Source organism: Phocoena phocoena, chromosome 2 (assembly GCF_963924675.1).
Source record: "Phocoena phocoena chromosome 2, mPhoPho1.1, whole genome shotgun sequence".
NCBI lineage: Eukaryota > Metazoa > Chordata > Mammalia > Artiodactyla > Phocoenidae > Phocoena > Phocoena phocoena.
In genome coordinates, this window is record NC_089220.1 from 54,428,997 (window position 1) to 54,456,573 (window position 27,577).

At 34.7% G+C, this 27,577-nt stretch overlaps 1 protein-coding gene across 1 annotated transcript in view; it reads right to left on the reverse strand.

Annotated features, from left to right (window-relative positions):
* The window catches only part of TOGARAM1 (TOG array regulator of axonemal microtubules 1), an 80,640-nt gene that overhangs the window by 43,760 nt on the left and 9,303 nt on the right, over positions 1-27,577 (reverse strand). Inside the window, 6 exon segments of the mRNA XM_065871679.1 lie at positions 3,418-3,518; positions 6,313-6,545; positions 8,522-8,784; positions 10,083-10,376; positions 16,487-16,621; positions 20,012-20,168. Of these exon segments, the coding sequence (XP_065727751.1) occupies positions 3,418-3,518; positions 6,313-6,545; positions 8,522-8,784; positions 10,083-10,376; positions 16,487-16,621; positions 20,012-20,168 (1,183 nt within the window).

The window sequence follows — 27,577 nt, forward strand, 5'->3', positions numbered from 1 at the left end:
CAAAATTCAGTGTTTGAAAGAGATAATCAAATATATATATTTTAAAAACATGACAGGCATTTAATGTTTAAACGACACTTTACAGCAAAACAGAATTTTTTTTAATCTAGAATTTTTAAACTGCTTCCTGAGAGAGGCCTATATTCTCCATTTCTCTCTTTTCTCCCATTCTCATGGTCTGGCTTGTGAGGCAATAAACTATATAGGAAAGGAGCTCAGAATCTGGAATTATGCTTCCTGGCATTAAATCATACCACTGCCACTTAAATTGCTGACAGAAGCTGGTCAAGACACTTAAGCTTATTTGTAAAATGGGGATAATAGTAGTAGCTCTTCCAGAACCTCTGTGAGGATTGAATGAAGAAAATGTAAAGGGGTTATTAGTACAGGGACTAGTGTACCATAAATATACAAATGTTATATTCCTAGTTAAAAACAAATCAAACCCTAATGTAGGCCTCCTTTTAATAAATACCTAAAATTTTAATCTACATTTGAATGTTTAAACTGAACACCCTATACTGATACTTTGCAGCTGTTAAAACCACAAAACTACTAAATGGAAAATCCTAGGCAATATATATTTAAGTCACCATCCATTTTTATGTATAGCTGCCATGTAAACCATTAAGTAATAACAATAAAATATAATTTGTTTTTAATACTGTTGAGGGTATTTTAATAAAAACAGGACAGCAGGGAGAGGAGGTGGCTGGTGGCCGCTGGGCTAGAGAGTACTGCAGAGTATAGGGCACTAAGTCAGATTCATTGAGAAAGATTTAAAAAATATCTGCTGTTAAATGATAGAGACCTTCTGGGCATAACATGGATATCTTTCTAAATTCTTCTTAATTTTGATAGTTAATTCATAAAGTTAATTCATAAAGTAAGCCTCATAAAGATATTGGCTTTGGATGGAAATGCTTTCTACTAATAGTAGTTGATACTAACGTAAAGCTACAGGAAAAAAGCTTGCTAAAACAACATTCAGGAAATTCAGCACAATGTGCTATATATAGTAGGTAGTAGTGGAAATCTTTATTGGAAATGCTGGTGTGAAGACAGAATGAATTTATAATTTTTACGTAATTATTTTTGTTTTTATCTTCAGGTAGTCCTTATTCTGAGCATTACCATTTTTATGTTTCACCAATTAAACAACAATAAACTTGTAGAAATCGCTTGCTTACTGAAAACAAAACAAACCTCTCCCAAAGAAACAAAAAATGTAAACCCAAATTTATAAAATCCTAAACCATTAGCAACTTAACATTTTGGAAGCATATTAAATTTAACCAAGAATATCTTACAGTAAATACAATAATAGTGTTTCTAAAACTTGATCCTAGAAATACCTAACTTATTTGTTAAAAATGCAGATTTCTAACTCTGAAGATTGATTCAGTAGGTATAAGGTGAGGCCCCAAAACCTGTATGTTATATGCATTCCTAGTGATTCCTAGGATTAGGCAAGTTTGAGAAACACTGACTATTAAACAAGTTTGGGAAACATTGAACATCGCATACAGAAGCGTGTATTACTGTAAGACCTATCACTCCACTAAAATTTAAATGACTCACAAGGTCATACAACTAGGGTCAGAGGGAAACTCAAATCTCGGTTTTCTAAATCTACCCTTCTCTAATTCCAAGAATATTCTTCCAAAAGAGGGTTCCATTTTTATAAACTAGATACAACCTGGCAACAAAGTGTCTCTTCAAACTTATATAATTATTTGTAAAGTAATAAATAATTTATTAGGATAATCAGCCTTAAAAAAGAATTAAAGAATAACTTTATGTATTATATTTCTTTGGGTCTTCCCCTTTAGGAGAACAAATACTTACCAAGTGCCCACTATGTACTAGGTGCTTTATATATGTTATATACTTAGATCTTCACTACCCTTCTCAAGGTTTACATCATCAGATGAGGGAAATAGTTTCAAAGCAATTAAGTAACTTGCACAGAGCAAGAATATGATTATTAAAATATCAAACCGGGATTCCAGCTAGAGTCTTTCAGACTCCAAAGCACATATACATTGCCTTCCTGTGCCTAGTAGAATAACTATCTCTTAGTCTAACACACAAGCTTTGTGGAAGCCAGTATACCAGACACACATAGCTGAGTTGGGCTTTTATAATTATGACAGGCACTTGTTGGCAATCAGGGGTAAGTAATCTCTGGGGATCAAGAATCTGAGAGTCCAAAAAAGTAAAATACTTTTTACTTATATAGTGCAATACCACTATAAAAATGTCAGTGCAAAATGTAATGATATTACAAAAGAGGTAATATCAATTTTATTTGTGAATTGGGAAGGCCTCCCAGAGAAAGCAACTGAGTTGTTTTCACTGCTGAATGGGTTGTGGTGTGGATTTGAGTTCATCCAGAAGAAACAGTATGTGCAACTGCAAAGAGACAGGAAATGGTACTGAAGGTGGTTTGATTTAAATGGATCACAACATACAAAGCAGGAAATGAAAATGAAGCTGGAGATGTCTGCACGGCTCTGATCAAAGAAGAATGCTCTGAATAAATTTAGGCTAGGCAATATAGTCAGTTTTGCATTATGGGAAAGGGATTGTAAGTGGACGAGACTGAAGCTGGAGAGAAATGTTAGGCAGCTAGGTAAAAAATGAGTAAGAGTGATAGTGGGAATTACAAAGAGATGAAATTAAGATATATTTAGGAGGAAGAAATTTAAAATCTTAGCAAACAGATACACACACAGCTTTTTAGGAAAGTAATTATAAGGTAAACCTTAAGGTTGTTAGGACTTTCACACTGAGATCATGCAAAAATAAGTATCATATCCCAACTTGCTATAATTAATTCATAATTCAATAGTTTTACAAATCATAAAGAACATATAGTTCCCATCCTAAATTGATCAGAATTCAAATATTTTTCTAATTTATTACTAATACCTGAACCTATTTTCTAAGAACTACTGTTATAAATTAGTGATTTCCAGGTTAGTTTGTAAAATGCTTAACACAAGATATTTACACTAGTTAAATATTATTTTTAAAAGAAATTGTCTTTTGTGGCCCCCGGTGGTTTCTAAACTATTCTGCACTTTAGAATCACCTAGAGAGCCACCTAGAGAGTTCTCAAAAACTTTGATGGCCAGGTCACATTCTGTATCAATTAAATCAAAATGTCCTGGTGTAGGAGCCAGACCGGGTAACTTATGGGTTTAAAGGGGTATCAATTATTCAGGTAAGTATTTTTTCTTCCAAGAATAGTAAGTATTCTTGCCAAAATGGCCTTTTAAGGAGTTAAGAAGATGGTTAGTCTTAATTAGTAATTACAAAAATTCTAAATCTAAAATACATTTGCCATCATCTTTTAATCATTTAAAAATCATACTTTCTATAAAACATATTTATAAAACAGTCATAGAATACCTGCACTGGGGCTTTGTTCAGCTACCTGAGAGTTCTTATTCTTTGCAGAAGAAAGTCTTGTTAGACAGGGTTTTGATCCAAATGTTGGAAATATGTCTGACCTACAATGAAACAAAGTAATTTCAATAAACATTGAAGATCTAGAGCTATTCAGCATTTTAATATCAAACATTCTCTATACTTTTATTAACTCACTAAACTTTGATAGTGAGGCAGCAACAAATATGATAAACTATGGCTAAGAATATTTCTTATTGGTATTCCTATTTCACCTTTTGAACTTCCAACCTTTTCAACATATGGTCAATCCTTAATTATTCATGAGAGGATTACCAAAGGAAATGAAGACACTACAATTTGTGCTGTTTAATCTTTCTTTGGGTAAGGGGAAAAAAAAAAACCTGACCCAAAGACAGTCCATTCCAGAACTAAGCCAAATGATTCTAATCATCTAGTATATTATCTACCTTCATATATGATATAAAAATAGGGACTTAATAATATTATAAGAGATCAGCAACAAGTGAGTTTTAGCAAATGCCGCTTTCTTCAAGGACTATTTTTTGCTATACTTTCTTGACTTCATAAAGGCCTACAGGCCTTATTTCACAAAGAAAGTAAACTGAAGAATATTAAGTCTGTACATAAAGGGAACTGTTTAAAATCAGTAAGAGCTAAAATGCCAATAAGTCAGTGATGGATATTATTAAGAAGAGATTTTACAAAGGAGTACAATTCTTAGTAGTTGGGTAGGCATATTTGTTAATTGACCTAGTGAGAAATCAATGTTAAATATTTTAAGAGTAATTTCTCTAGACTAGATGACTGTCAATTTACATTTATATTGAGTGTATTTGACTTAGATGAAAGAAAATACTTCAGTCTCTAGAAAAGTGGTTCTCAATAATTTTTCCTTCCCAACCCACGTAAGGATGAAAGCCCTGCACAAGCAGTAGTGACTTTCTTTGGCCATGATTCTTAAGGCAGGATGTAAGCTGGTTGAGAATAATTGCTCTTAAACTAATAAAATAAAATGTGGAAATAGTAAAGTCATTAAAGATAATTCAGTCCATAAATGAGGGTATACTGAACTCCTTTCTCATGGAGTTTAATATCTGAAGAGAATAACTCTATGAAACAATATTGCGAATAGTGAATTCTAAATGTTATATCAACAATATAAAATGAACTTTTCTTCCCAATTGCGTTCCAGATTACTTACAGAACCTTGAAACTGTAAGACTATGTAACATAAAATTTCACATTCATGTAAGATAAAGGAAAAACTTTAGGTCTAAGAGATAAATGTATATATTTTAAATGTCTGGTAACTTAATGTAAACATAATTACTTCACCAGCCCACATAGCCATTCCAAATTAATTCTATAAATATATTGCATTATTCTACACAGGTAATTACAACAAAGGAATTTCCAGTAATAAAATATTTCCAACTGCAAAATAAGCTGCTGTTTCAGCTAAAAAATGTGGGGAAGGAAATCATGGAATGAGACAAACCTCTCACAATGGGACACAAAAATTTGGTTTAATTCTATGAACTGCTGAAATAAAACGCCCTTTTACATTAATGTTCAACAGAACATCATCTCTCCTTGGATTATGTAATCTCTACCTATTAGAGGTTCTAGTTCACTTAAGTAAAAATAATGTAAATTTGATTTTAAATATTTACCTCTATATGTAAACATGGATAAAATCAAAGGAAAATGAAATTAAACAGACTGACAACACCAAAGGTTAATACGGATGTAAAACAACTGGAACTCTCATACATTGCTGACAGGAGTATAAAATTGCACAAGCATCTTAGAAAGCAGCTTAGCACTTATTTAAAAAGTTAAATGTCCATCTACCCAAGACCTAGTAATTCTACTCCTAGGTTTTTGTCTAAAATAAAGAGGAATACACCTGAAACACAACACTGCAAAGCAACTATAGTCCAATATAAAAAAATAAAATTTAAAAATAAAATAAAATACAATAAAGAGGGAAAGGATTCCCCAAAATTCTAGAATAGAGTCACAGAGATTTTCAGAAATCAAGGTAGGATCACTGTTTAAGATTTAAAGGTTATTGAGGGGGCTTCCCTGGTGGTGCAGTGGTTGAGAGTCCACCTGCCGATGAGGGGGACGGGTTCGTGCCCCAGTCTGGGAAGATCCCACATGCCGCGGAGCAGCTAGGCCCGTGAGCCATGGCCACTGAGCCTGCACGTCCGGAGCTGTGCTCTGCAGCGGGAGAGGCCACAACAGTGAGAGGCCCGCGTACCGCAAAAAAAAAAGGGTTATTGAGGTAATCTGGAAAAGTCTGTCGAATTGCTATGCTGTCAGTATGGGGTGACCAGGACTCTTAATTCTAGCACTGCTGCGGTAAAGAAACTCCTGAGAGGGCTGCAAAAGCTACTGCATGGAGTCCTAAACTCGCACAAGATAATGGAATAACAAAATATAAGAAATAGTTGGGTAATGGCTGGGTGGAATTTATCCATCGATTAGAGGAAACTGGTGCTGAATTTTAAACGAAAATCATTAAACGAAAACAGTAATATCAGCTATTGGTCAATCGTCAGAGTCAATGATACAGAAAAGAGATAAAGGACAAGGAATATTAGAATAAATCTTAGGCATAAGAATAAGTGGGGCTTTGGGACTAGGATTTATATTAATTTAGTTGGGGTTATGCTCTGTCTCTCCACCACCACCCCAAACCAAAGCCAACCAAGGTAATATCTGTAAATTTTCTGTTGTCTTTTAAATGTATTTCAACGTTTCAAAAACTAGAAAATGGTCTTAAAGGTTTTTTTTTAATATGATATTAGAGCTTCAGACTACAAATTACAGATCAGAATTCATTTAACATATCAAAAAATAAAGTACATTATTCTCTTCCCCTGGGGAGTTGTCGACAGAGAAGAAGTCAAAGATTCTTGGCTGTAAACTCCACTTTCACTGTAAGAGCTGATGTTTGGAGAGGAAGATCGAGATGCAGAGTCCACAGTCAAGTCGAGCTTAATTGCAGAATCAGGGCTTTCAAGATCAGAAGTACTGCCACTCAGTTTTGCTCTTTTCTTAGCTGCACTATTACGAAGGGACCTAAGAGAGCTCTGCATCTAAAAAAAAATTAAAACAATTAACTTTACAAAATAATTATATAAGTAAAAGTTATCCTTAAATTTCAAACTCCAATAACTATACCTAGCTAGCCACTCTTCAATCCAATACTAACAAGATGGATGTTAACATATCTGTACATAGTATAAATACAGATTTCATCACTCAGGTATTTATTTATAAACAACTTCCTAGATTATAAGTTCCTTAAGAGGAAGGATCTCAAGATATTATTCACCATGGTACTTCCAGCACTGGGTACAACAACTAATATATTGTAAAAATTCATTCATAGGTGAATCATTGAATCAGATAGTAGCACAGTTAAAGTCACAGAGGTCCATTTAACCTTAGGTCAACAGTGTGCTGATGTGGCTATTTAGAAGTTCTATGAGAAGGTCAGCAAAAATAATCAGCTTTCTAAATTTGAAGTTTACATCAAGCTTGCCAGTGTTAGAGTTCAGAGAATAACAGATCATTGTATGTAACTTCTGAAGACAAGTATTTATAAAAATGCAGAGTAGAAATCTTTATCACATATATATTAAGTTTGGGAATAGAGCCTTGAACAAATTAAGGAACTCAGAAATATACATAAGCTGTGTTTTGCTTATATTTTGATTATAACAATTACAATAGTTGATTTGATAGTACAGCCACTTCCCTAGTAAATCCTTGGAAGGTTGAATATCCAAAAACATTAGTATCCACCTATATTTACTAATAATTATAAAAAAGAAATTACTCTTTCAATTACCCACTAAAAGGACTATTTTTAAGTTATCATAAAAAATATGTAGGATCAGATGAAATTTATGAGTTACACAGGAAAATGCCTCTTCTGTAAGTTTGTTTCCTGTAAATAAATTCCCTTCATAGTACCATTGGACTACAACTGGAAAAACAAAAGCAAAAAGAAAAAAACAAGAAAAGATTTTACAAGCAATTAGAAGTTGGAATGACTAATTAATTCATTAAGAACCAATTTTGATTCTTTATAAGTTAGTTTTACACATGCTTAATGTTAAAGAAATGCTTTTTAAATGAATATGCATTAATTTTTTTTGAACAAACTATCAGAACATGATGCCTTACGTCTTAAAAACAGGCTAAAATAAGACCACAAAATATCATCACTGGGTGTTTCAGTTTACATATTTAATGTAAAACACTTTTCAACCTGACATCAGGCAAACTGAAATGATAAAAAGGAAGCATCTGTGGAAATACTGCTCTGAATCCAAAGTAACATAGCAGCCACATCCCTTCTCTGGCATAATTAATATGTAGAGTTATCATATTGGCAATACATTTTTATAGTATAAATGGAGTGATCTAGGATTCAAAGATGAAAATACAATATGCTGTCAATTTCATAAAGATAAATAAACTTGCACATATGCACAAGGAACATGCTCAAGAATGTTTACTGCAGCAGTTTGCAATAGCAAAAGACTAGAAATAAGCCAAAATCAATTATATGAGTACATTATAAATATATCAAAATACTACTATAGCAATATAAAAAGTACATAAAACACAAACTAACGGTAACAGTGGTGCCTCCAGTGAAGAGGAAAGAGAAACTGGATTGGGGAGGGAACTATGTTATGTTTCATTTATTAAAAAAGTAGGAAACAAAAATGACAAATTGGTTCATTTGGTAGTGCATGGGTATATTGCTATATTATCTGTACTTTTAATTTGAAAAGGAATAATATATGCACAGAATACTGGAAGGAAAGACATTAGAGTGACACTGATAAATTATTCTGGGTAGTGGAATTTGGTGTGATGAATTTTCTTCTTAATACTTCACTATAGTTTCCATGTCTTCTATTGTGAACATAAAATATTTTTACAAATAAGACACCATGTTATGGGACAAAAAGTACTTGATTTTTCCTTAAATAACAACTATTATTTAGAGACAATTACAAGCATTTAAAAATTACTGAAAATATTTGGTTCTAACCTCTTCTTGATCCAAATCTTTATCCCTGATATTTAATTCTGAAAGATCAATTGTAAGACTATCTTTTTCACTCTTCCAAATGTCATCTGGCTCTTTCTTTTTGGGTCCCACTGTACTTAAATCAGCTTTGTCAGGCAAAAGGCTGATGCCCCGTGGTATGGGAGGTACAGGCTTGGTCCCATTTAAGCCTCGTCGGGAAGATGGTGATCTCACCAAGGCAGGTGTAAGTTGAACTGGAGAAGGTTTCTCTTGAGAATTTTCTGCTGCATGAAAAAGACATATTTTATTCTTTTTTTTTTTCAACTTCAAGTTGAAAAACAGTTATCGATAGCATTAAAATCACAAGTGTTTAGAATTAGGTGTTTTTAAAATAAAAAGCACATTATATTTTACTAGAAATAAAGATTGCTACTTGAGATAAAAATATCAGTGTCCCCTAAAAAGTATAACAAAAAATGGACCACCCAAAATCCTTTCATATCAAATAAAAATATTATATACCAAGTGAACCTTCTTTTTTTTTTTCGGCCGTGCCGCATGGCTTGTGACATCTTAATTCCCTGACCAAGGATTGCACCCGCGCCCTTGGCAGTGAAAGCATGGAGTCCTAACCACTGGACCGCCAGGGAATTCCATGAAATTTCTTCATACACATCATCATGATTAATACTTGTAAAGTCCGTAATAAGCTAGGAGGGTTAATTATCTGGCTTGATATAACTATGTAAGCAACACTTGAATGACTACTATGTGCAAAGCAGTAATACTGGGCACTAGGGAACAAGTTGAATAATGTCTCAGCTTTCAATACAATATCTGATTTTGGAGGAAAGACAAATACAGAACTAAATTAAAGAAGAGAATGAACACTCAGTGCTAAGAGAAAGTAATAAAATCATCTGACTATGCAATAAATTGACCTTATGGTTATAAACTGGAACATTTGTGTTGTAGGGTAGTTTAAAGGTAAAATATCTGATCTCAGGGGCTAGGGATAGGAAAGCATTTGGGACATGGGGCTTGCCTTTAAAAGACTTCTTATTTTGAGACTGAATCTGTCTTAAGTAAGCTAACATGTTAATTTTATGATTTTGGACTGGGCTATTGTTAAGAAAAGAATATTTTAGTTAATAACAAGTAGTAGAAAAACCATCAAAATAGTTTTAACAGAGAGTAAATAGTCAATAAATGTCGAATAAATACTAGACATTATAGTAAATATATGAATGATATTTTATATTTGTAAAGCTAAAACTTGTTAGTAGGATCTCAGGCTGTTCATGTTCATGTACCTTATAAAGCATTATTATTTGTTTAGTTCCGAAAAAGGATTCTGAAGTGCCAATATAAGAAAAAAAAAGAAATGAGAATTTCAATTGCATTTTATATTACACATTTGATCTATTTAACTTTGTTAAATATTTTCTTAAATATTTACTAATTCAGAGAAATAAAACACAATTTACCAGCTTTTAAAGATCTAACAACCCGAACTTCAAAGTAATTATTCGAACATACAAATAAATTTGAACAAAGTATTAATTTTTACCATCATGTATACCTGTAGGATCAGATGACTTTTGGCTGACAAACTTTTTCTGTGGACTTGGCTTTGAAACTCCTTCAAAGTTTTTAAGAGGCCAGGAATTTGAGAAATTAACAGAATTATCTTGGGACTTCTTTGGAGATACAGTAAGAGACGTGTGCTTTGGACTAGCTCGAGGTGATGAGAGAGGATAGGATGGAAGAATGAAGCCTCCTGAACTTGGATTTGGACCAGAGTATGATGAAGTCCGTTCTGTCTGACTACCAAATGTTTGCTGTGTCTTACTGCCAAAATTTAGGCTAGCATAAACTGCAATAAAACAAAAGAGAATGTAATTTATTTATACACATCTTCTAAGAGTTTTAAGTTTTTTTGCTTTTCACATTCAGGTTTTTAATCCCATCTGGCATTTATATTTTTGTATGATGTGAGGTAAAGACCTAATTTAACTTTCTGCTATATAGTCCAGTTTCCCCAGTGCCACTTTTTGAGCCACACATTCTCTTTCATCTATAAATCTCCCATATGTATATTTAGGTCTATTCTTAGGTGCTTCTTATTGGTTGCCTTAGTCTTTTTGTCTGTTCTTGTACTAGCACCACAATGTTTTATTTATCATCACACTGATAGGTTAAGTCTCCTTCCATTTTTTCCCCAGTTTTATTGAGAGATGGCTGACATACATTACTGTGTAACTTTCAGGCACACACCATGATGGTTTGAGATGTATATATATATATATATATATCTATATATATATATATATATATATACATTGTGAAACGATTATCAAAATTGGTTCAGTGAACATCTACCTTCTGACATGATACAATAAAAAGAAAAGAAAAAAGGAAAAAAAATTTCTCTTTATGATGAGAACACTTAGGATTTATTCTCGTAACAACTTTTCTGTATGCCACACAGCAGTGTTAACTATAGTAATTATGTTGTCTCCTTCCATTTTGATCTTCTTTAGAATTATCTAGGCCATTCTTGGTCCTCCATTCTTTCATATGAATTTCAGGATTAGCCTGTCAGATTCCATAAAAGATCCTGTTGAGATTTTGACAGAAATGACACTGAATCTCCTTGTTTAAAAATATAGGATCTCTTTTAATTTATTCAGGCCTTCTTTCATGTCTCTCAAAAAAGTAATTTAGTTTTCATAATAAATGGTATGCAAATCTTCTGTTAGATTTCCAGATACTTACACATTTTGTTGATACTATAATTTTTCTTAAAAACTACATTTTCTGAATGTTGCTGGTGTCTGGGAGCTTTATTGACCTTTCCTTTCAGGTTTTATATTTGGCAACCTTGCTAAATTATTTATTATTTTAATAGTTTTCTGTATATCCTTTTGGATTTTCTACATAGATAATTTATCCAATAATGGTAATAATGATAATGATGAAGACTATGATGACAATAATGAGAGCTAATATTTATTGAGCTAATGTTTATGTGCCAGGTGGTGTTCCAAGTACTTTATATGTATTAACTAATTTAATCCTCACAACAATTTTGTGGGGTTGGTACTATTCTTATTTTATAGATAAAAAAATGACACAGTAAATTGCTAAAAATCGCACACTAGGAAATTATAAAGCTGGGATATGAACTCAGGCACTCTGGCTTCCAAGCCTGTGCTTTTAACCACTACATTGTACCATGTTTTATCTGCTTAGAAAGGTATAATCTCCCAAGACTGAACCAGGAAGAAATAGAAAATATGAACAGACCAATTACCAGTACTGAAATTGAATCAGTAATTTTAAAACTCCTGACAAACAAAACTCTGGTACCAGATAGCTTCACAGGTGAGTTCTATCAATTCACCTATCCTCGAACTATTCCACAAAATTACAGAGGAAGGAACACTGCTAAACTCATCCTATGAGGGCAGCATCACACTGATACCAAAACCAGACAAAGATGCCACAAAACAAGAAAATTGCAGGCCAATATCACTGATGAACATAGATATAAAAATCCTCAACAAAACACTAGCAAACAAAGTCCAGCAATACATTAAAAGGATCCTACATCATGATCAAGTGGGATTTATGCCAGGGATGCAAGGATTTTTCAATATCTGCAAATCAATCAATGTGATATGCCACATTAACAAACTGAAGAATAAAAACCTTATGATCATAGCAATAGATGCAGAAACATCTCTTGATAAAATTCAACATCCACTTATGATAAAACCTCTCCAGAAAGTGGGCATAGAGGAAACATACCTCAACCTAATGAAGGCCACATATGACAAACCCACAGCTAACATACTCAGTGGTGAAAAGCTGAAAGCATTTCCTAAGATCAGGAACAAGACACGGATGCCCACTCTTGCCACGTTTATTCAACATAGTTTTCAAAGTGCTAGCCACAGCAATCAGAGAATAAAAAGAATCCAAATTGGAAAGGAAGAAGTAAAACTGTCACTGTTTGCACATGACACGATACTATACACAGAAAATCCTAGAGACACTACCAGAAGACTACTAGTGCTCATCAATGAATTCAGTAAAGTTGCAAGATACAAAATAAACAGAAATCTGTTGCATTTCTATACAATAACAACAAACTATCAGGGAATTCCCTGGTGCTCCAGTGGTTAGGACTCTACGCTTTCACCGCCAAGGGCCTGGGTTCAATCCCTGGTCGGGGAAGTAAGATCCCAGGAGCCGTGTGGCACAGCCAAAAAACAAACATGAAAAAACTATCAGAAAGAGAAATTAAGGGGCTTCCCTGGTGGTGCAGTGGGTAGGAGTCCGCCTAGCAAGGTGCAGTGGGTAGGAGTCCACCTAGCAATGCAGGGGACACAGGTTTGAGCCCTGGTCCGGGAAGATCCCACATGCCGTGGAGCAGCTAAGCCTGTGTGCCACAACTACTGAGCCTGTGCTCTAGAGCCTGTGAGCCACAACTACTGAGCCCGCGTGCCACAACTACTGAAGCCCATGTGCCTGGGGCCCATGCTCCACAACAAGAGAGGCCACCACAACGAGAAGCCCACACACTGCAATGAAGAGTAGCCCCCACTAGCTGTAACTGGAAAAGGCCCGCGCGCAGCAATGGAGACCCAATGCAGCCAAAAATAAATAAATGAATAAATAAATTTTTTAAAAAAAGAAAGAGAAATTAAGGAAACAATCCCATTTATCATTGCATCAAAAAGAATAAAATACCTAGGAATAAACCTACCTAAGGAGGTAAAAGACCGATACTTGGAAAACGATAAGACACTGATGAAAGAAACTGAAGACGGCACAAACAGATGGAAAGATACACTGTGTTCTTGGATTGAAAGAATCAACATTGTTCAAATGACCATACTACCCAAGGCAATCTACAGATTCAGGGCAATGCCTATCAACATACCAACGGTATTTTTCATAGAACTAGAACAAAAAATTTTTTTAATTTGTATGGAAGCACAAAAGATCCCGAATAGCCAAAACAATTTTGAGAGAGAACAGAGCTGGAGGAATCACACTCCCTGATTTCAGACTATATTACAAAGCTATAGTCATCAAAACAGTATGGTACTGGCACAAAAACAGACACACAGATCAATGGAACAAGATAAAGAGCCCAGAAATAAATTCATGCATTTATGGTCAATTAATCCATGATAAAGGAGGCAAGAATAAACAATGGAGAAAAGACAATCTCTTCAAATAAGTAGTACTAGGAAAACTGGACAGTTACATGCAAAAGAATGAAATCAGAACATTTCCCTAACATCATATACAAAACATAGACTCAAAATGGATGAAAGACCTAAATGTAAGACCGGATACTATAAAACTCCTAGAGGAAAATATAGGCAGAACACTCTTTGACACAAATCGCAGTAGCATTTTTTGGATCCAACTCCTAAAGTAAAGGAAATAAAAGCAAAAATAAACAAATGAGACCCAATTAAACTTAAAAGCTTTTATACAGCAAAGGAAACCATCAACAAAACGAAAAGACAACCTACTAAATGGGAACAAATATTTGCAAATGATATGACTGATAAAGGATTAATATCCAAGCGTATAAACAGCTCATACAACTCAACACCAAAAAAACAAACAATCTGATTAAAAAATAGGCAGAAAACCTGAATAGACATTCTTCCAAAAAGGAAATGCAGATGGCCAACAGGCACATGAAAAGATGTTCAACATTGCTAATCATCAGGGAAAGGAAATGCAAATCAAAACCACAAGATGATAGATATCACCTCACACCTGTCAGAATGGCTATCATCAAAAAGAACACAAATAACAAATGTTGGCAAGGATGTGGAGACAGGGGAACCCTCAGACAGTGTTGGTAGGAATGTAAATTGGTGCAGCCACTGTGGAAAACAGTAGAGAGGTTTCTCAAAAAATTATAAATAGAACTACAATATGACCCAACAATTCCACTGCTGGGTATATATCCGAAAAAAAACCCCAAAACTCTAATTTGAAAAGAAACATGCACCCCAATGTTCACAGCAACATTATTTACAATAGCCGAGATATGGAAGCAACTGAAGTGTCCATCAACAGATGAATGGATAAAGATGTGGTATATATCTACAATGGAATACTACTCAACCACAAAACAGAATAAAATTCTGCCATTTGTAGCAACACGGATGGACTTGGAGGCTATTATGCTAAGTGAAATAAGTCAGACAGAGAAAGATAAATACTGTGTGATATCACTTACATTTGAATCTAAAAAATACAACAAACTAGTGAAGGTAACAATAAAGAAGCAGACTCACAGATATAGAGAATAAACTAATGGTCATCAGTGGGGAGAGGGACGGGAGGGGAGGGGCAATATAATCGTAGGGGCTTAAGAGATACAACTATTATATATAAAATAAGCTACAAGGATATATTGTACAATGCAAAGAATATAGCCAATATTTTATAGCTATAAATGGAATATAACCTTTAAAAATTGTGAACCAGTATATTGTACACCTGTTTCTTACTTAATATTGTATTGGGTTGGCCAAAAAGTTTGTTTGGTTAATGAATATGCTGTTCAATAAAGTTCTTGGTGAAAACGAAAAATGTGTCTTTTATTTTTACTTAAAACCGAATGAACTTTTTTGGCCAACCTAATAAATCAACTATACTTCAATTTAAAAAGTCTATTTGTAATCTTTTAGGGGTTCCCTCAAATTTTCCTTAAATTTTTTTGAAGACTTTCTAAGACAACAAACCTAGCTTATGTATATAAGAAATAAAACATTTTTCTGAAGACTTAAATGACTATGTATATCATGTATCATTTACTTTTAATTCATATCTGACATGCTTAGGACCTCTACTTCTACCTAAATCTTATTGGAGACTTAAGTGGTCACAAATTTACATACACAATCTACTAGTAAGTTAAACCTTGACGTTAGAAAAACATGATATTCCTTTAGTAGCTGCTCTAACAGGTATTCTGAGAGGTTATAAAAACCAGAGCTACTATGAAGATCTGATTAAACACTGAGAGTCTACAAAAGTAATGTAATCATTCAGGGATATCCAAAACAGGAAGAGGCTAAGCAACACAGAGAAGCCTCTCTGTTTCTACTAATCACCAGTCACAAAGGTATCTTGTCAAGATTTGGGAAAAAAACCTACATCATTAAGAAAGATAAACTATTTTATTGGGAATAACACCATAAAGAAAAACTTTATGGAGTCATGTGGCCCTTTGGAGTGGGTGGAGGAAAGGATGGCTAAAGTGTAAGTGCTATACTATTAACTAAATCTTCACTAATTTCTAATGAGCATTATTTTTTCATCAACAAATAAAGACAGAAGTACAACCCTATCACTCAAAAAATTTTGGTAAAGGATATATAACAAAATCAAAATATCTCTAGAAAGATTTGATTTGATTCTACTAAATAATAATTGATATAGCTATTAATTAGCATAGAAATTGAAGAAACGTATCCAAAATTCATATGACTGACAGCCAGCCTCAAACCCTCCCTTTTGTTCTATATCTTATAAATATGTAAGATACCTGAAATGATAGCTAGTCAGGAAGTTATGGTTCCTAACAGGAGACATAATAGATTATTTAAAACTGTTATGGAAAATAACTGTCTTCTGCTAACACAGTAATCCTTAATGGATAATTTTATTTTCAATTACTTGGTATTAAAATACTCATCTCTACCATGAGTTTCTAAGCTCTCTAATTTTAATTAGTCATATATAAATATATATATCAAGATGACTAAATCTAACATTTTAAGATAAGTTATAAAAAATTTGATTAAAAATTAAAAAAAAAATACAACATCCTTTTCTTTTCTGTAATGAGTATAATTACCCAAAATAACACATAAGGTAGATTTGGAAACCCCACATAATAATTATAAATCATCTGTATCCAAATAAAGTTGGAATTTAAACCTTTATCTTGATGACTGTTAGTTGTCCCCAGGTACTGTAAGTCAGAATCCACACTGCCAGTTTTATCACATATCCGTGAAAATCCAAGTTGTCCACGTTTCCCAGAAAGATTTGTCTGATGAGTCCCAGTGGTGCCTTTGGAAGGAAGGAGGAGAAAAACATAAAATCAAAAGTTAACTTTATTTCATGAACACATCTAATTTCACAAATGTTGGTGTCATTTGTGTGGGAATAAATACAGGAGTATATATACACTGAGCCAGGCAGGCAAGAAAGGGATAAAGCTTTTGCTATTGGCAGAGCTGATTAGTGACAGGGGTTAAATGACAGAAGACAGACTGGTAAAGTACAGAGAAAAGAAAAATATATTGAAAAATATGTACAAAGGCAGTTTCTTCCTACATGCTCCCTTCTCTCACCATGGAAGGTTTCTCCAGACCTGGCTTTCCTTCTTCCCAGTATTTGTAAGTACATTTACACTCTACCCAAAAAGGTCTACTGCAGGACTCTTCTTTCTTTCCTAACATGTAACACAGCATTTGCACAGCTTCCAAGCTTATCCAGGCGTATTTCTCAGATCCCTTTCCCCTTCCTGTGGCTGGTTAAGGTTATTCCTGGGCAGGGGAATAAGTCTGAAGAAAGGAAGGTGATATTGACCTCTTTGGTATTTAGTTTATTCATCTATAAAATCCTTTGTATGTATTTCTAAAATTCTGATTTTTATAATTCTTCCCCTACAATTTCAAGCCCCTTTACCCTTCATGTACTGGACATCTTCTAAGTTAATTCTTACCTCCACGCTTCGGTTATACTTTCTCCTGAAATCTTGCCTCACTGCCAATCACAAACACTTCCCTTTTTTAAAATTCAGCTCAAGTCCAACCTCTTTCCTGGAGTTCTTGTAAACCACTTCCATACCTATGATCTTTTCCTTTCTTGAATCCCTATAGTACTTATAATTCATACCATTCAATCTATCATTAAATTACATGTTGTCTCAGTTATTTAAAATCTGTAAAATTAGGTAAGAACTTCCAGATGGTACAAAAAAACATGAGTCTTATAAAAATCCCAAGTAATGGTACAAGCATAACAATATATTCTTGCATTTCTTTTTGTCTATTAAATAAACATTCAACTATACAATCATTATAACACTTCATTCTTGTATGAAAATATTATGGAATTTTACTGCATAAAGGTCTATAAATTCTCCTAGGGTAACAATGTTTTCTAAATATTGTGTCTGAATTCATAGCAAACAAATTTCAATAACTGATACCATTTGGATCTTAAATAAAAAACAAACTCAATCTTTATCTTATACTCCATTTTCCCTTCCTAACTGGTTTCGTTCTGTCAACACATTACCATTTTTCTAATTACCTGGGTACTAAGTCTTGAAATTTTTATTCCCCTTCTTTTTTATTTTATTTTTTTGCGGTACGCGGGCCTCTCACTGCTGTGGCCCCTCTCTGCGGAGCACAGGCTCCGGACGCGCAGGCTCAGCGGCCATGGCTCACGGGTCCAGCCACTCCGCGGCATGTGGGATCTTCCCGGACCGGGGCACGAACCCGTGTCCGCTGCATCGGCAGGTGGACTCTCAACCACTGCGCCACCAGGGAAGCCCTCCCCTTCTTTATTTTACTTTTTTATTTTTTTGCGGTACGTGGGCCTCTCACTGTTGTGGCCTCTCCCATGGCAGAGCACAGGCTCCGGACGTGCAGGCTCAGCGGCCATGGCTCACGGGCCCAGCCGCTCCGCGGCATGTGGGACCGGGGCACAAACCCGTGTCCCCTGCATCGGCAGGTGGACTCTCAACCACTGCACCACCAGGGAAGTCCCGGCCCTTCTTTATTTTTTATATCCAGTCATATTTTCCTGATTATTCATTTCCATTCAATTTGTAAACAACCTTGTAACCCTAGCTTCTATTTTCCTTAACAGAAAAAATCTCTATTAGCTCCCTATAGCTTATAAGTACAAGCTCAAATTTTTGAATCTAGCACACAAGGGTTCCCCACATCCCAATTTATCTTTGACCATCTAAAACGAATCTTGCCTTTACACAGTTGCCAGAACATCTCAAGCCCATTCCTAATGTGAGCCTTTGCTCTCTTCATACCTCCCCTCTAACATCTTAAATCATATATATCCCAAAAAGATGCAGTTCAAGTACTATCTCCTCTTTAATGCCTTTTCTATCTGAAAAGGCCCATGATAGTGACCATGTTCTCTGAACTACATAATATTTACTTTCTGTAACACTTACTTAGGCAATTAAACACCTTTCCAGTTGCTCTGGCCAAAAAACCTTAGAGCACTCTTGACTTCCTTCTCACACTCCTACACACCCCATCAGCAAATCATATCAACTGTACCCTTGACATATATTCAGGATCCAATCACTTTTCACTACATTTACTGCTAGCTACACTGGTCGAAGCCTCCATCAACTCTAGCCTGGATTACAACAGACTCCCTGTTTTCTCCCTTGCCTCCTTTAATCTATTTCAAATGTAACATCCAAAACAAGCCTGGAAAACAAGGCAACTGATGTTACTTCTTTCATCAAAAATATTCCTCACTCAGAGTAAAAGCCAAAGTTCATTCGAAAGCCCATTAGGCCTTAAAATAAGAACCCCTATTATCTCTTCAAGTTAATTTTCTACTTCTCTTCCCCTTAACACATTTCATTCCAGACTTACTAGCTTCTTTGATCTTTTTCAAAAGTGTCCCATACTCTGCACTCTTCCCTCTTCCAGGAATTATTTGCTGTTCTCTCTTGATATCTATGTGGTTTGCTTCAAATATTTCCTCCTGAATATGGCCTTCTTTCATCACTTTATTTAAAGTAGCCCCTCCTCTATATTCCTCTTTTCGAAAGCTTATTTTTTTTTCATAGCATTTATCACCATCTAACCTACTCTGTTTTGCTTTTATTTAATGTTTGCTTTGTCCCAACTAGAATGAAAGACCCATTAGGCAGAAAGTTTTCCCTCTTTTGTTGACTGCTATATCCCTATTACCTAGAAAAGTACCTGCACATATGGGCTTCCCTGGTGGCGCAGTGGTTGAGAATCCGCCTGCCGATGCAGGGGACATGGGTTCGTGCCCCGGTCCGGGAAGATCCCACATGCCGCGGAGCGGCTGGGCCCGTGAGCCATGGCCACTGAGCCTGCGCATCTGGAGCCTGTGCTCCGCAACGGGAGAGGCCACAACAGTGAGAGGCTCGCATACAGGGAAAAAAAAAAAAAGTACCTGCACATAGGATATACTCAGTAAATATGGGTTGTTGATTAAGCAAATATTGCCTTACATTACTGCTTAAAGGATTTCAGTGAGAAACACTCCCAGGGTCTTATGAGACAATTATGTCAAACTGTCCATTCTTATCAGATCTTTAACATATATTTATTGAATCTGAACTAGATTATAAGTTCTATGAGCTCTTAAAAGAACCATGAAGTTTAGAGGAATCTTTAACTTGGTTCAAAATTTCCATTACCTGCAACTTTCACTTACCAGTAGCACATGTAGGAAGAGAATCTGAGTTAAATTCCCAACTCTTCTGAAATAAGTTTCTTGACACTCTTTTTCTGCTAAAACATAAACCATCATTGACTGGCATTCCTTGAGAGGGCTTTAATTTTGGAGATGGAATGAAATCATTGGCTGAAAACTATAAGAACAGAATAATAAATTAGCAAATGTGGGTTAAGTCTACTTGGCAATAAATATGACACAATTTAGACATAATTATGAAATTCAGATTAAAAGAAAAAATTAAATTTATCAAATATACAATGATACAAATAAATGTCCATATACAGTATGGTACACTAGCAGTATTTTTTCATGCCATGATAGAAATGCTAATTTTTTTCCTCCTTCTTATACCTCACCCCAAACCTTTTCTGTACCTTACCTTCCTAGAGTACACACCTGGCAGCTAGGAAGGAAAGAAAGCAAATGACAAAAACAGTGAAATGACAACTTGAATACAGAAAAGGACATTTCTGATTCAGCAGCATGGCCAGTCACACTATGCCATCTTTGAGCACTGGACAATAAATGCTAATTGAAGATCACTGAACCTGTAAGCATCCCATTTTACTATTCTTAGTGAGACAAATTTACTATCCATAATTAGCAGCCCAAATGTAAATGTAACCTATGTCACGGTTCCCTTAGGAGATTTCTGTATGATAGGTCTTTCAGTCAAAACCAAGTACATAATACTTTATATACGTCTAGTACTGTATAGTTCCCAATTCCTTTTCCACATACCCACTTTGATCCTTAGGGTACAAAAGTGCCAGGATAGAATTTTGAATTTCTACCTAATCATAGTTAAAGAACTAAGTGAAAGCATGATTCAAGTGTTCAGAATTCTTCACCAACGACAGCCTCAATTGCTCTGGATCATTTCACATTGACCATAGCTATAGAACATTTTAAAAATTGAGTGAACACACAAGAAATTATACTTACTGTCCATATATTTATTTGGCGCTTACAGACACAATCAAATCTACACAGGCAGTGAACTATAAGTCTTCTCAGGTATCCTCTACAAACTTTGTCAAGTGTCAAATGGCAATGAAATACAATAAAATTAAAGATACATCTATTTGAAAACCTCTTAGCCACTTGACTATTACAAGATTAAGACTATAAACTACTAAATATACCTCAAGTAACTTCTTATTCCTCATCAAATTTTGTGAAAAACCTGTTAACTCCTTCAAAAATTAATCCCAAAACACCAGTGAGAAATAATGAATGCCTCAGCTGAAAAAGGCCTGACTTTACTTTCTCAAAATCCAATGTTATAATTTCTGTGACTGATTATATAGAAGGCAGTATGAAAAGGACACAATGGAATAAAAATGAAACCAATTACAGTCAACTTTTGATTAGATACATTAGAAGAAGGTATACTAACCCAGTTAAAATCATGAGTAATCCAGAAATAATTCTCCAGTATGGAATACACTTACATTAGAATTACTCCATAATTAATTTCTGCTTAGAGAACAGAACATGAATATGTATGACAGTGAATACAACAGCTAGTGGTAGTGGTGGTGGGGTGGAGATAATGGGGGCAGTGGTAGCAGTGGAGAATGTGTCTGTGAATCTGTCACTTTCAAGAATCTAGAAGTCAGGAATTACATTTTGCTGTAGAAAAATCTGCAAATATTTGAAAGCAGACTGTAGACACACCAATTATTATTAACATGAGAGGTCTCTTTTGGTCTCTCTTAAAAGCAAATGATTTTCATCAGGATAAGCTTTGATGGGACTAAACAAAAAAATAAAGGGAAAGGGAAATGAGTTAGCATAGAAAAGAAAAGTACACATATATTTTGAAAATGTTGTGAGCTAAATTTACAAAATATGAAGCAGTCTCTTTAGAGCACTTTATACTCAGGAAAATGGAACTGAGTTTTAAGTCTTTGAAGTTAATATCTTAAAATTTAATTCACTTAATTTCTTACAGTAAATGAAACTGTTATAAAAGGTTTCACATTTAATATTAACAATGATTTGAAATTCACATAGTCTTATCTACTATTTTAATCTTGCTGTTTATTATCTCTTAACCTTTACACTTGATTGCTTATATATTTTTCATAAAAACATTTCTTTGACCTAACACATCTTAGTTCAGCTTTTGGCAAGGTATGTTAAGGACATCACAAAAATAGTTGTTGTTTTTTTCTTTCTTTTTTGGCTGTATGTGGGCTTTTAGTTCCCTGACCAGGGAAAGAACCCATGCCCCCTGCATTGGGAACACAGAGTCTTAACCACAAGACTGCCAGGGAAGTTCCATTACAAAAATAGTTTTAATTCCACTTTGGTATAGTTAGTAGCAAATTATCAGGAAAAGACTTTTTAATAGCTAATTCTCTCAGAAACCACCTACACTCCTGCCTTTATTGAGCTTGTACTAAATTTATCTTAACCTCTGGCCTCCAGGTTTGGACCTATTCATATTCTACCAGTTCTTTCTGGTTTTCCCTGGACTCCAACCTTGTCCCTTAATGGTGGCCATTAAAAAAGTTTATTCCAATTACCTTCCAATTACCTCCAAAGTCACCTTCTGAAACATCTTTGTGTGTTTTTTCAAATCATTTTCTATGCAACCTTTAAGAAAACAGAGTTGTGATACCATATATAACAAGTTTTATACCCCAGTTTTGCACTTAACATTATAATGAAATATTATTATAAACATATTTCCCATGTTATTAAAACCTCTCATAAGTGCTACAAACTTTCATTACAAAAAGTAGTAACTACTTATAGTAAAAAAAAAAAAAAAGATAAAAAGTCAAATTCTTCTTTGGCACCCTTTTCACTAGAATCATGTGGATAAACTCTGTTAACAGTTCTTTCTCAATATATGTACATTTTTCAACAAGCAATTTTAAAAAGAAACAAAAGTAGATCGTATACTACTCTGGCACATAGTTAGTACTCAGCATATTGTAGACATCCTTCCATGTTAATCCGTACAAATCTTCTTACTCTTTTTAACTGTTGCCCAGTATTCCACATTATGGTTGGACTCATAGTTCCCAACTGATGGACATTTTCCTTGTCACAACTTTTTACTATTACAATCTTGTAGTGAACATGATTATGCACATATCCTTGTGCATTATATGCTCTACAGAAATATAATATATATAAAGAGAAATATATAGTTCTACAGAAATACTAAAAATGGAATTGCTAGGTCTAAGGACATAAACTATGTTTAAAGGCTGCATAATATTCCATTGACTAGATATGCCATTCTCCTACTATTGAACATTTGGGTTGCTTCCAAATTTTTTTTGTATATTGATAAGTAAGGAATTTCAATGAGGGAAATGGTACATACCCAGCAAACAGTACCAGTGCTGATGGAAGGAGACTAGCAGACCTTAGAAAGATTGTTGCATAGTAAGTATTTTTTAAAAACAACTAAAATGGTTTCTTTGATATCCTTAGTCTTCCTACATAAGAACAGAATACCCAGACTGAACTCTTTGTAGGTATCAGCTAACCAGTTTACCCACAAAATGTGCAAACAAGACTTAACTATGTCTAGTCTGTAATAATTTTTTTCTCTTTTCTCACTCCTGGTTTTTCCTAGATTTAGCCTATTAGCTGACTCTCTCTCATGTAAGAAAACAAATTGCAAAATAACAAACCAAATGCTTCTGACTGCTCTTTGATGTCTATTTCTGGAGGTGTCAGTAATATACTGCCCTTCTGGGTCCTACCTTGAGAATCAAACACATGGCCTCAAAGCGTACCTTTTCTGAGACTTGGACCGTTGAGTCCTCAGTGAACCTTTCCTCACGTAACTCACTGAGCAATAGGGCTCTTGCAGTGGATCTGATTCTTGATAAAGTCTGTTTCTGGTTCTGATTTTGACTGGGCACATGGACAATAGTTTCCACACAGATGGCATCAATGGTGGAAATGGGTTTTGATTTAATGGTCTATCAGGTGATTTCTGCTGGATAGCAGTCTGCTTGTCAGGTGGCAGCTGACAGGGAATCTGGAATCTCGTTTCCTTATTGGTATGTTGTTTTTGCTTGTTTTGTAAATGTATGGATATGAGCTCCTGTACTCCAATAACCAGAGTCCTCTTCCTCTATCCAAAATTAAGGTTTTTTTCATGTTTACTTATTATGGGCCCAATACCTGACAATATCTATAAAAATCAAATTCTTACACCAAAAATAAAGAAAACAAAATCCTTAACATTCAACGGTCAGTTTCTTCGATTTTGCTAAATAAATAACTGCAAATTGACATTATTTTAGAATTCTAAAGCTAAAGAAAGGACAGTAAGAAACTTAATTATAAATTAGAAAAATGGTGGCTTCCAAAAGCCAAACAGCACAATATTTAATAGTTTTCCAAACCTTAAGCAAGTTTAGCCTTTTAAAAACTAAGAAAATTTAATGCCATTATTGTAAAGGATATGGACATTGGGGAAAAAAAAAAAGTCTCACCAAATTCCTGGGAACCACAATTCTCAATCTAATAGCTATCTATTGCTGTGTAATGAGTTATCCCAAAATACAGTAGCTTAAAACAACAAACATAATTGTCTCTCTATGGATCAGACATTTGGAAGCAACTTATTAACTGGATGGTTTAGATATCTCTGAGGCTGCAATCAAGATGTTGGCTAGGCTGCTGTCAACTGAAGGCCTGACTGAAACTGAAGGATCACTGAAGTTCACTCAGGTGGCTACTGGTAGGAGGCCTCAGTTCCTTGCCATCTGGGCCTCTCCAAAGGGCTGCTCACAACATAGCAGCTGAGTTCCTCCAGAGCAAGTGATCAGAGAAAGAGAGCAACCAAGATGGAAGCTAAAATGCCTTTTTATGACCTAGTTTATGAAGTCACACACCACCATTTCTACTTTATTTGTTAGAAGTGAGTCAGTTAGTCCAGACACATTCAGGGAGAGGGGAACTGGACTCCAGTTCTTCAGGTGAAGAATTTCAAAGTATTTGTGGAAATATATTTAGAAACAACACACTCAACAATGATGCTTCCTTGATGAACCTACTGAATCTGATTATATTTTTGTTTCTTTAGCTGCTCAATATTCTTAATAGATTGGCACCTGCTTCTACCTTAAATTCTATTGATTTATCATAATTAGATCCTCTAAGTTATGTAGAAAGTAAAAAAATTTTCCATTTTATGAATATGAAATTTTTTGAGCAAACTGGTATATCTTGTTTCGCTCTACACAATATTAATCAATCAGGATAATATCAACTGGAACAAACTCTTGTTCCAATTAGCTTATAAAAATCATTATTACTAGGTTAATTGCTTATATCACATTAAACTAAGTAAAACCCAAAAAGAGAATTTAAGATTTTTTAAGATTTAAATGTACTGGCTCTTTAAGGGAAAAAATGGTCTTGCCAAAAGTTATACATTCAAGGGAAAACACAGACTAGCTGTGGGTTTAATTAATGACCTTGATTACTAGGTTAAAGAACAAGGAAAAAAAATGTTCTTAAACTTAAAAGTTTTAATACACTGCATATACTTGTATAGAAAAAATTCACGTAAAAATTCTATTTAAGATGGCTCTTTGGACAAATCAGACTCATTTGAAAACAGCTCTTTGTCTTTGCCCAGATTTTATCACCATGTAAAAATATTAGGGGGCTTCCCTGGTGGTCCAGTGATTAAGAATCCGTCTTGCAATGCGGGGGATGCCAGCTCGATCCCTGGTCAGGGAACTAAGATCCCACATGCCACAGGGCAACTACTGAGCCCATGCCACTAGAGAGAAGTCCATGCGCCAAAATGAAAGATCCCGTGCACCCCAATGAAAGATCCCACGTCCTGCAACTAAGACCTCATGCAGCCAAAAAATAAATAAATAAATAATATCAGTATGATATAATTGTTTGTGCAAACTTGAACTCATCCTCTCAGGAAACGCCTAATTAACTTAAATTTCTTAAATTTCCTCTACTGGTTTCACTGGTTGGATACATTAACATCACTCATTTTCAAAATATAAAATTGTAAAATCATGTGTTCAATTAAATTTTATAATAGATAATATCTTAATTAAAAGGCATCAATTCTTATAATGCCATAAATCTTATAATGCTTAATACATTAGCTTACATTATAATTTCTAGACTCAGTTAACTTTAAGATTTTAGAATAATACAAAACTGGTGAAAAAAACAAAAAACTGGGGCTTCCCTGGTGGCGCAGTGGTTGAGAGTGCACCTGCCGATGCAGGGGACATGGGTTCGTGCCCCGGTCTGGGAAGATCCTGCATGCTGCAGAGCGGCTGGGCCCGTGAGCCATGGCCACTGAGCCTGCGCGTCCGGAGCCTGTGCTCCGCAAAGGGAGAGGCCACAAAAGTGAGAGGCCCGCGTATCACAAAGAAATCCCCAAAAAAACTGAATTAATGAAAAATCTTTAAAACCTAATTTCTAATTAAGATAAAAATGCAAATCACTGATCACAATACTTTAAAAAATTTTTTATTGAAGTATAGTTGATTTACAATGTTATGTTAATTTCTGCTGTATAGCAAAGTGACTCAGTTACACATATATATATTCTTTTCCATTATCATTTACCACAGAATATTAAATATAGTTCCCCATGTTAAATTTACCCTTGTCTGTTATACATTACAGGATAACCATCAAATAAACAGGTTAAAGTATATATAAATGCCTTTGGATGATGACAAATGCATGTTTATTTTTGCCACTTAAATCATTATGAAAAGGATATATATACTCACGGAGAGAATAAAAAGACAGTTCTTGGTTACATGACTTTTAGTTTTATGTCTGTGAGGAAACAAAAGTTGGTGTCTTTGGGTAAGGTTATATTTAATATATATAGCTGATGCTGCCTTAGGTTAAAAAGTTACAGGGCAATAAAAATATGTATACAAGGAAATGGGTATGTTTCGTCCATTTATCAAGGGAATTGTTATGGCTTTTGTTTTAGATCGTATAATCAATATAATACATACATTGTCTTATTTAATATGCTTTTTAAGGTTTATTTTTATTTTATTTATTATTTTATTTATTTTTGTGGTACACGGACCTCTCACTGTTGTGGCCTCTCCCGTTGCGGAGCACAGGCTCTGGATGCGCAGGCTCAGCGGCCATGGCTCACTCGCCCAGCTGCTCCGCAGCATGTGGGATCTTCCCGGACCGGGGCACGAACCCATGTCCCCTGCATCGGCAGGCGGACTCTCAACCACTGCGCCACCAGGGAAGCCCTAAGGTTTAGTTTTAAAAACTTATTTTTTAATTATTTTTAAGTTTTAAAATAGATTGTTTACTCTGAGAATAGATATGCTTTGGGATTACTCATGATTTTGACAAGCATTAAAAATAAAAGTTTTTTTTGGAATTCCCTGGTGGTCCAGTGGTTAGGACTTGGCGCTTTCACTGCCCTGGCTGGAGGTTCAATTCCTGGTCGGGAAACTAAGATCCTGCAAACCACGCAGTTGGCCAAAAACAAAAATAAATAAATAATTAATTTTAAAAAATTAAAAGTTTTTCAAA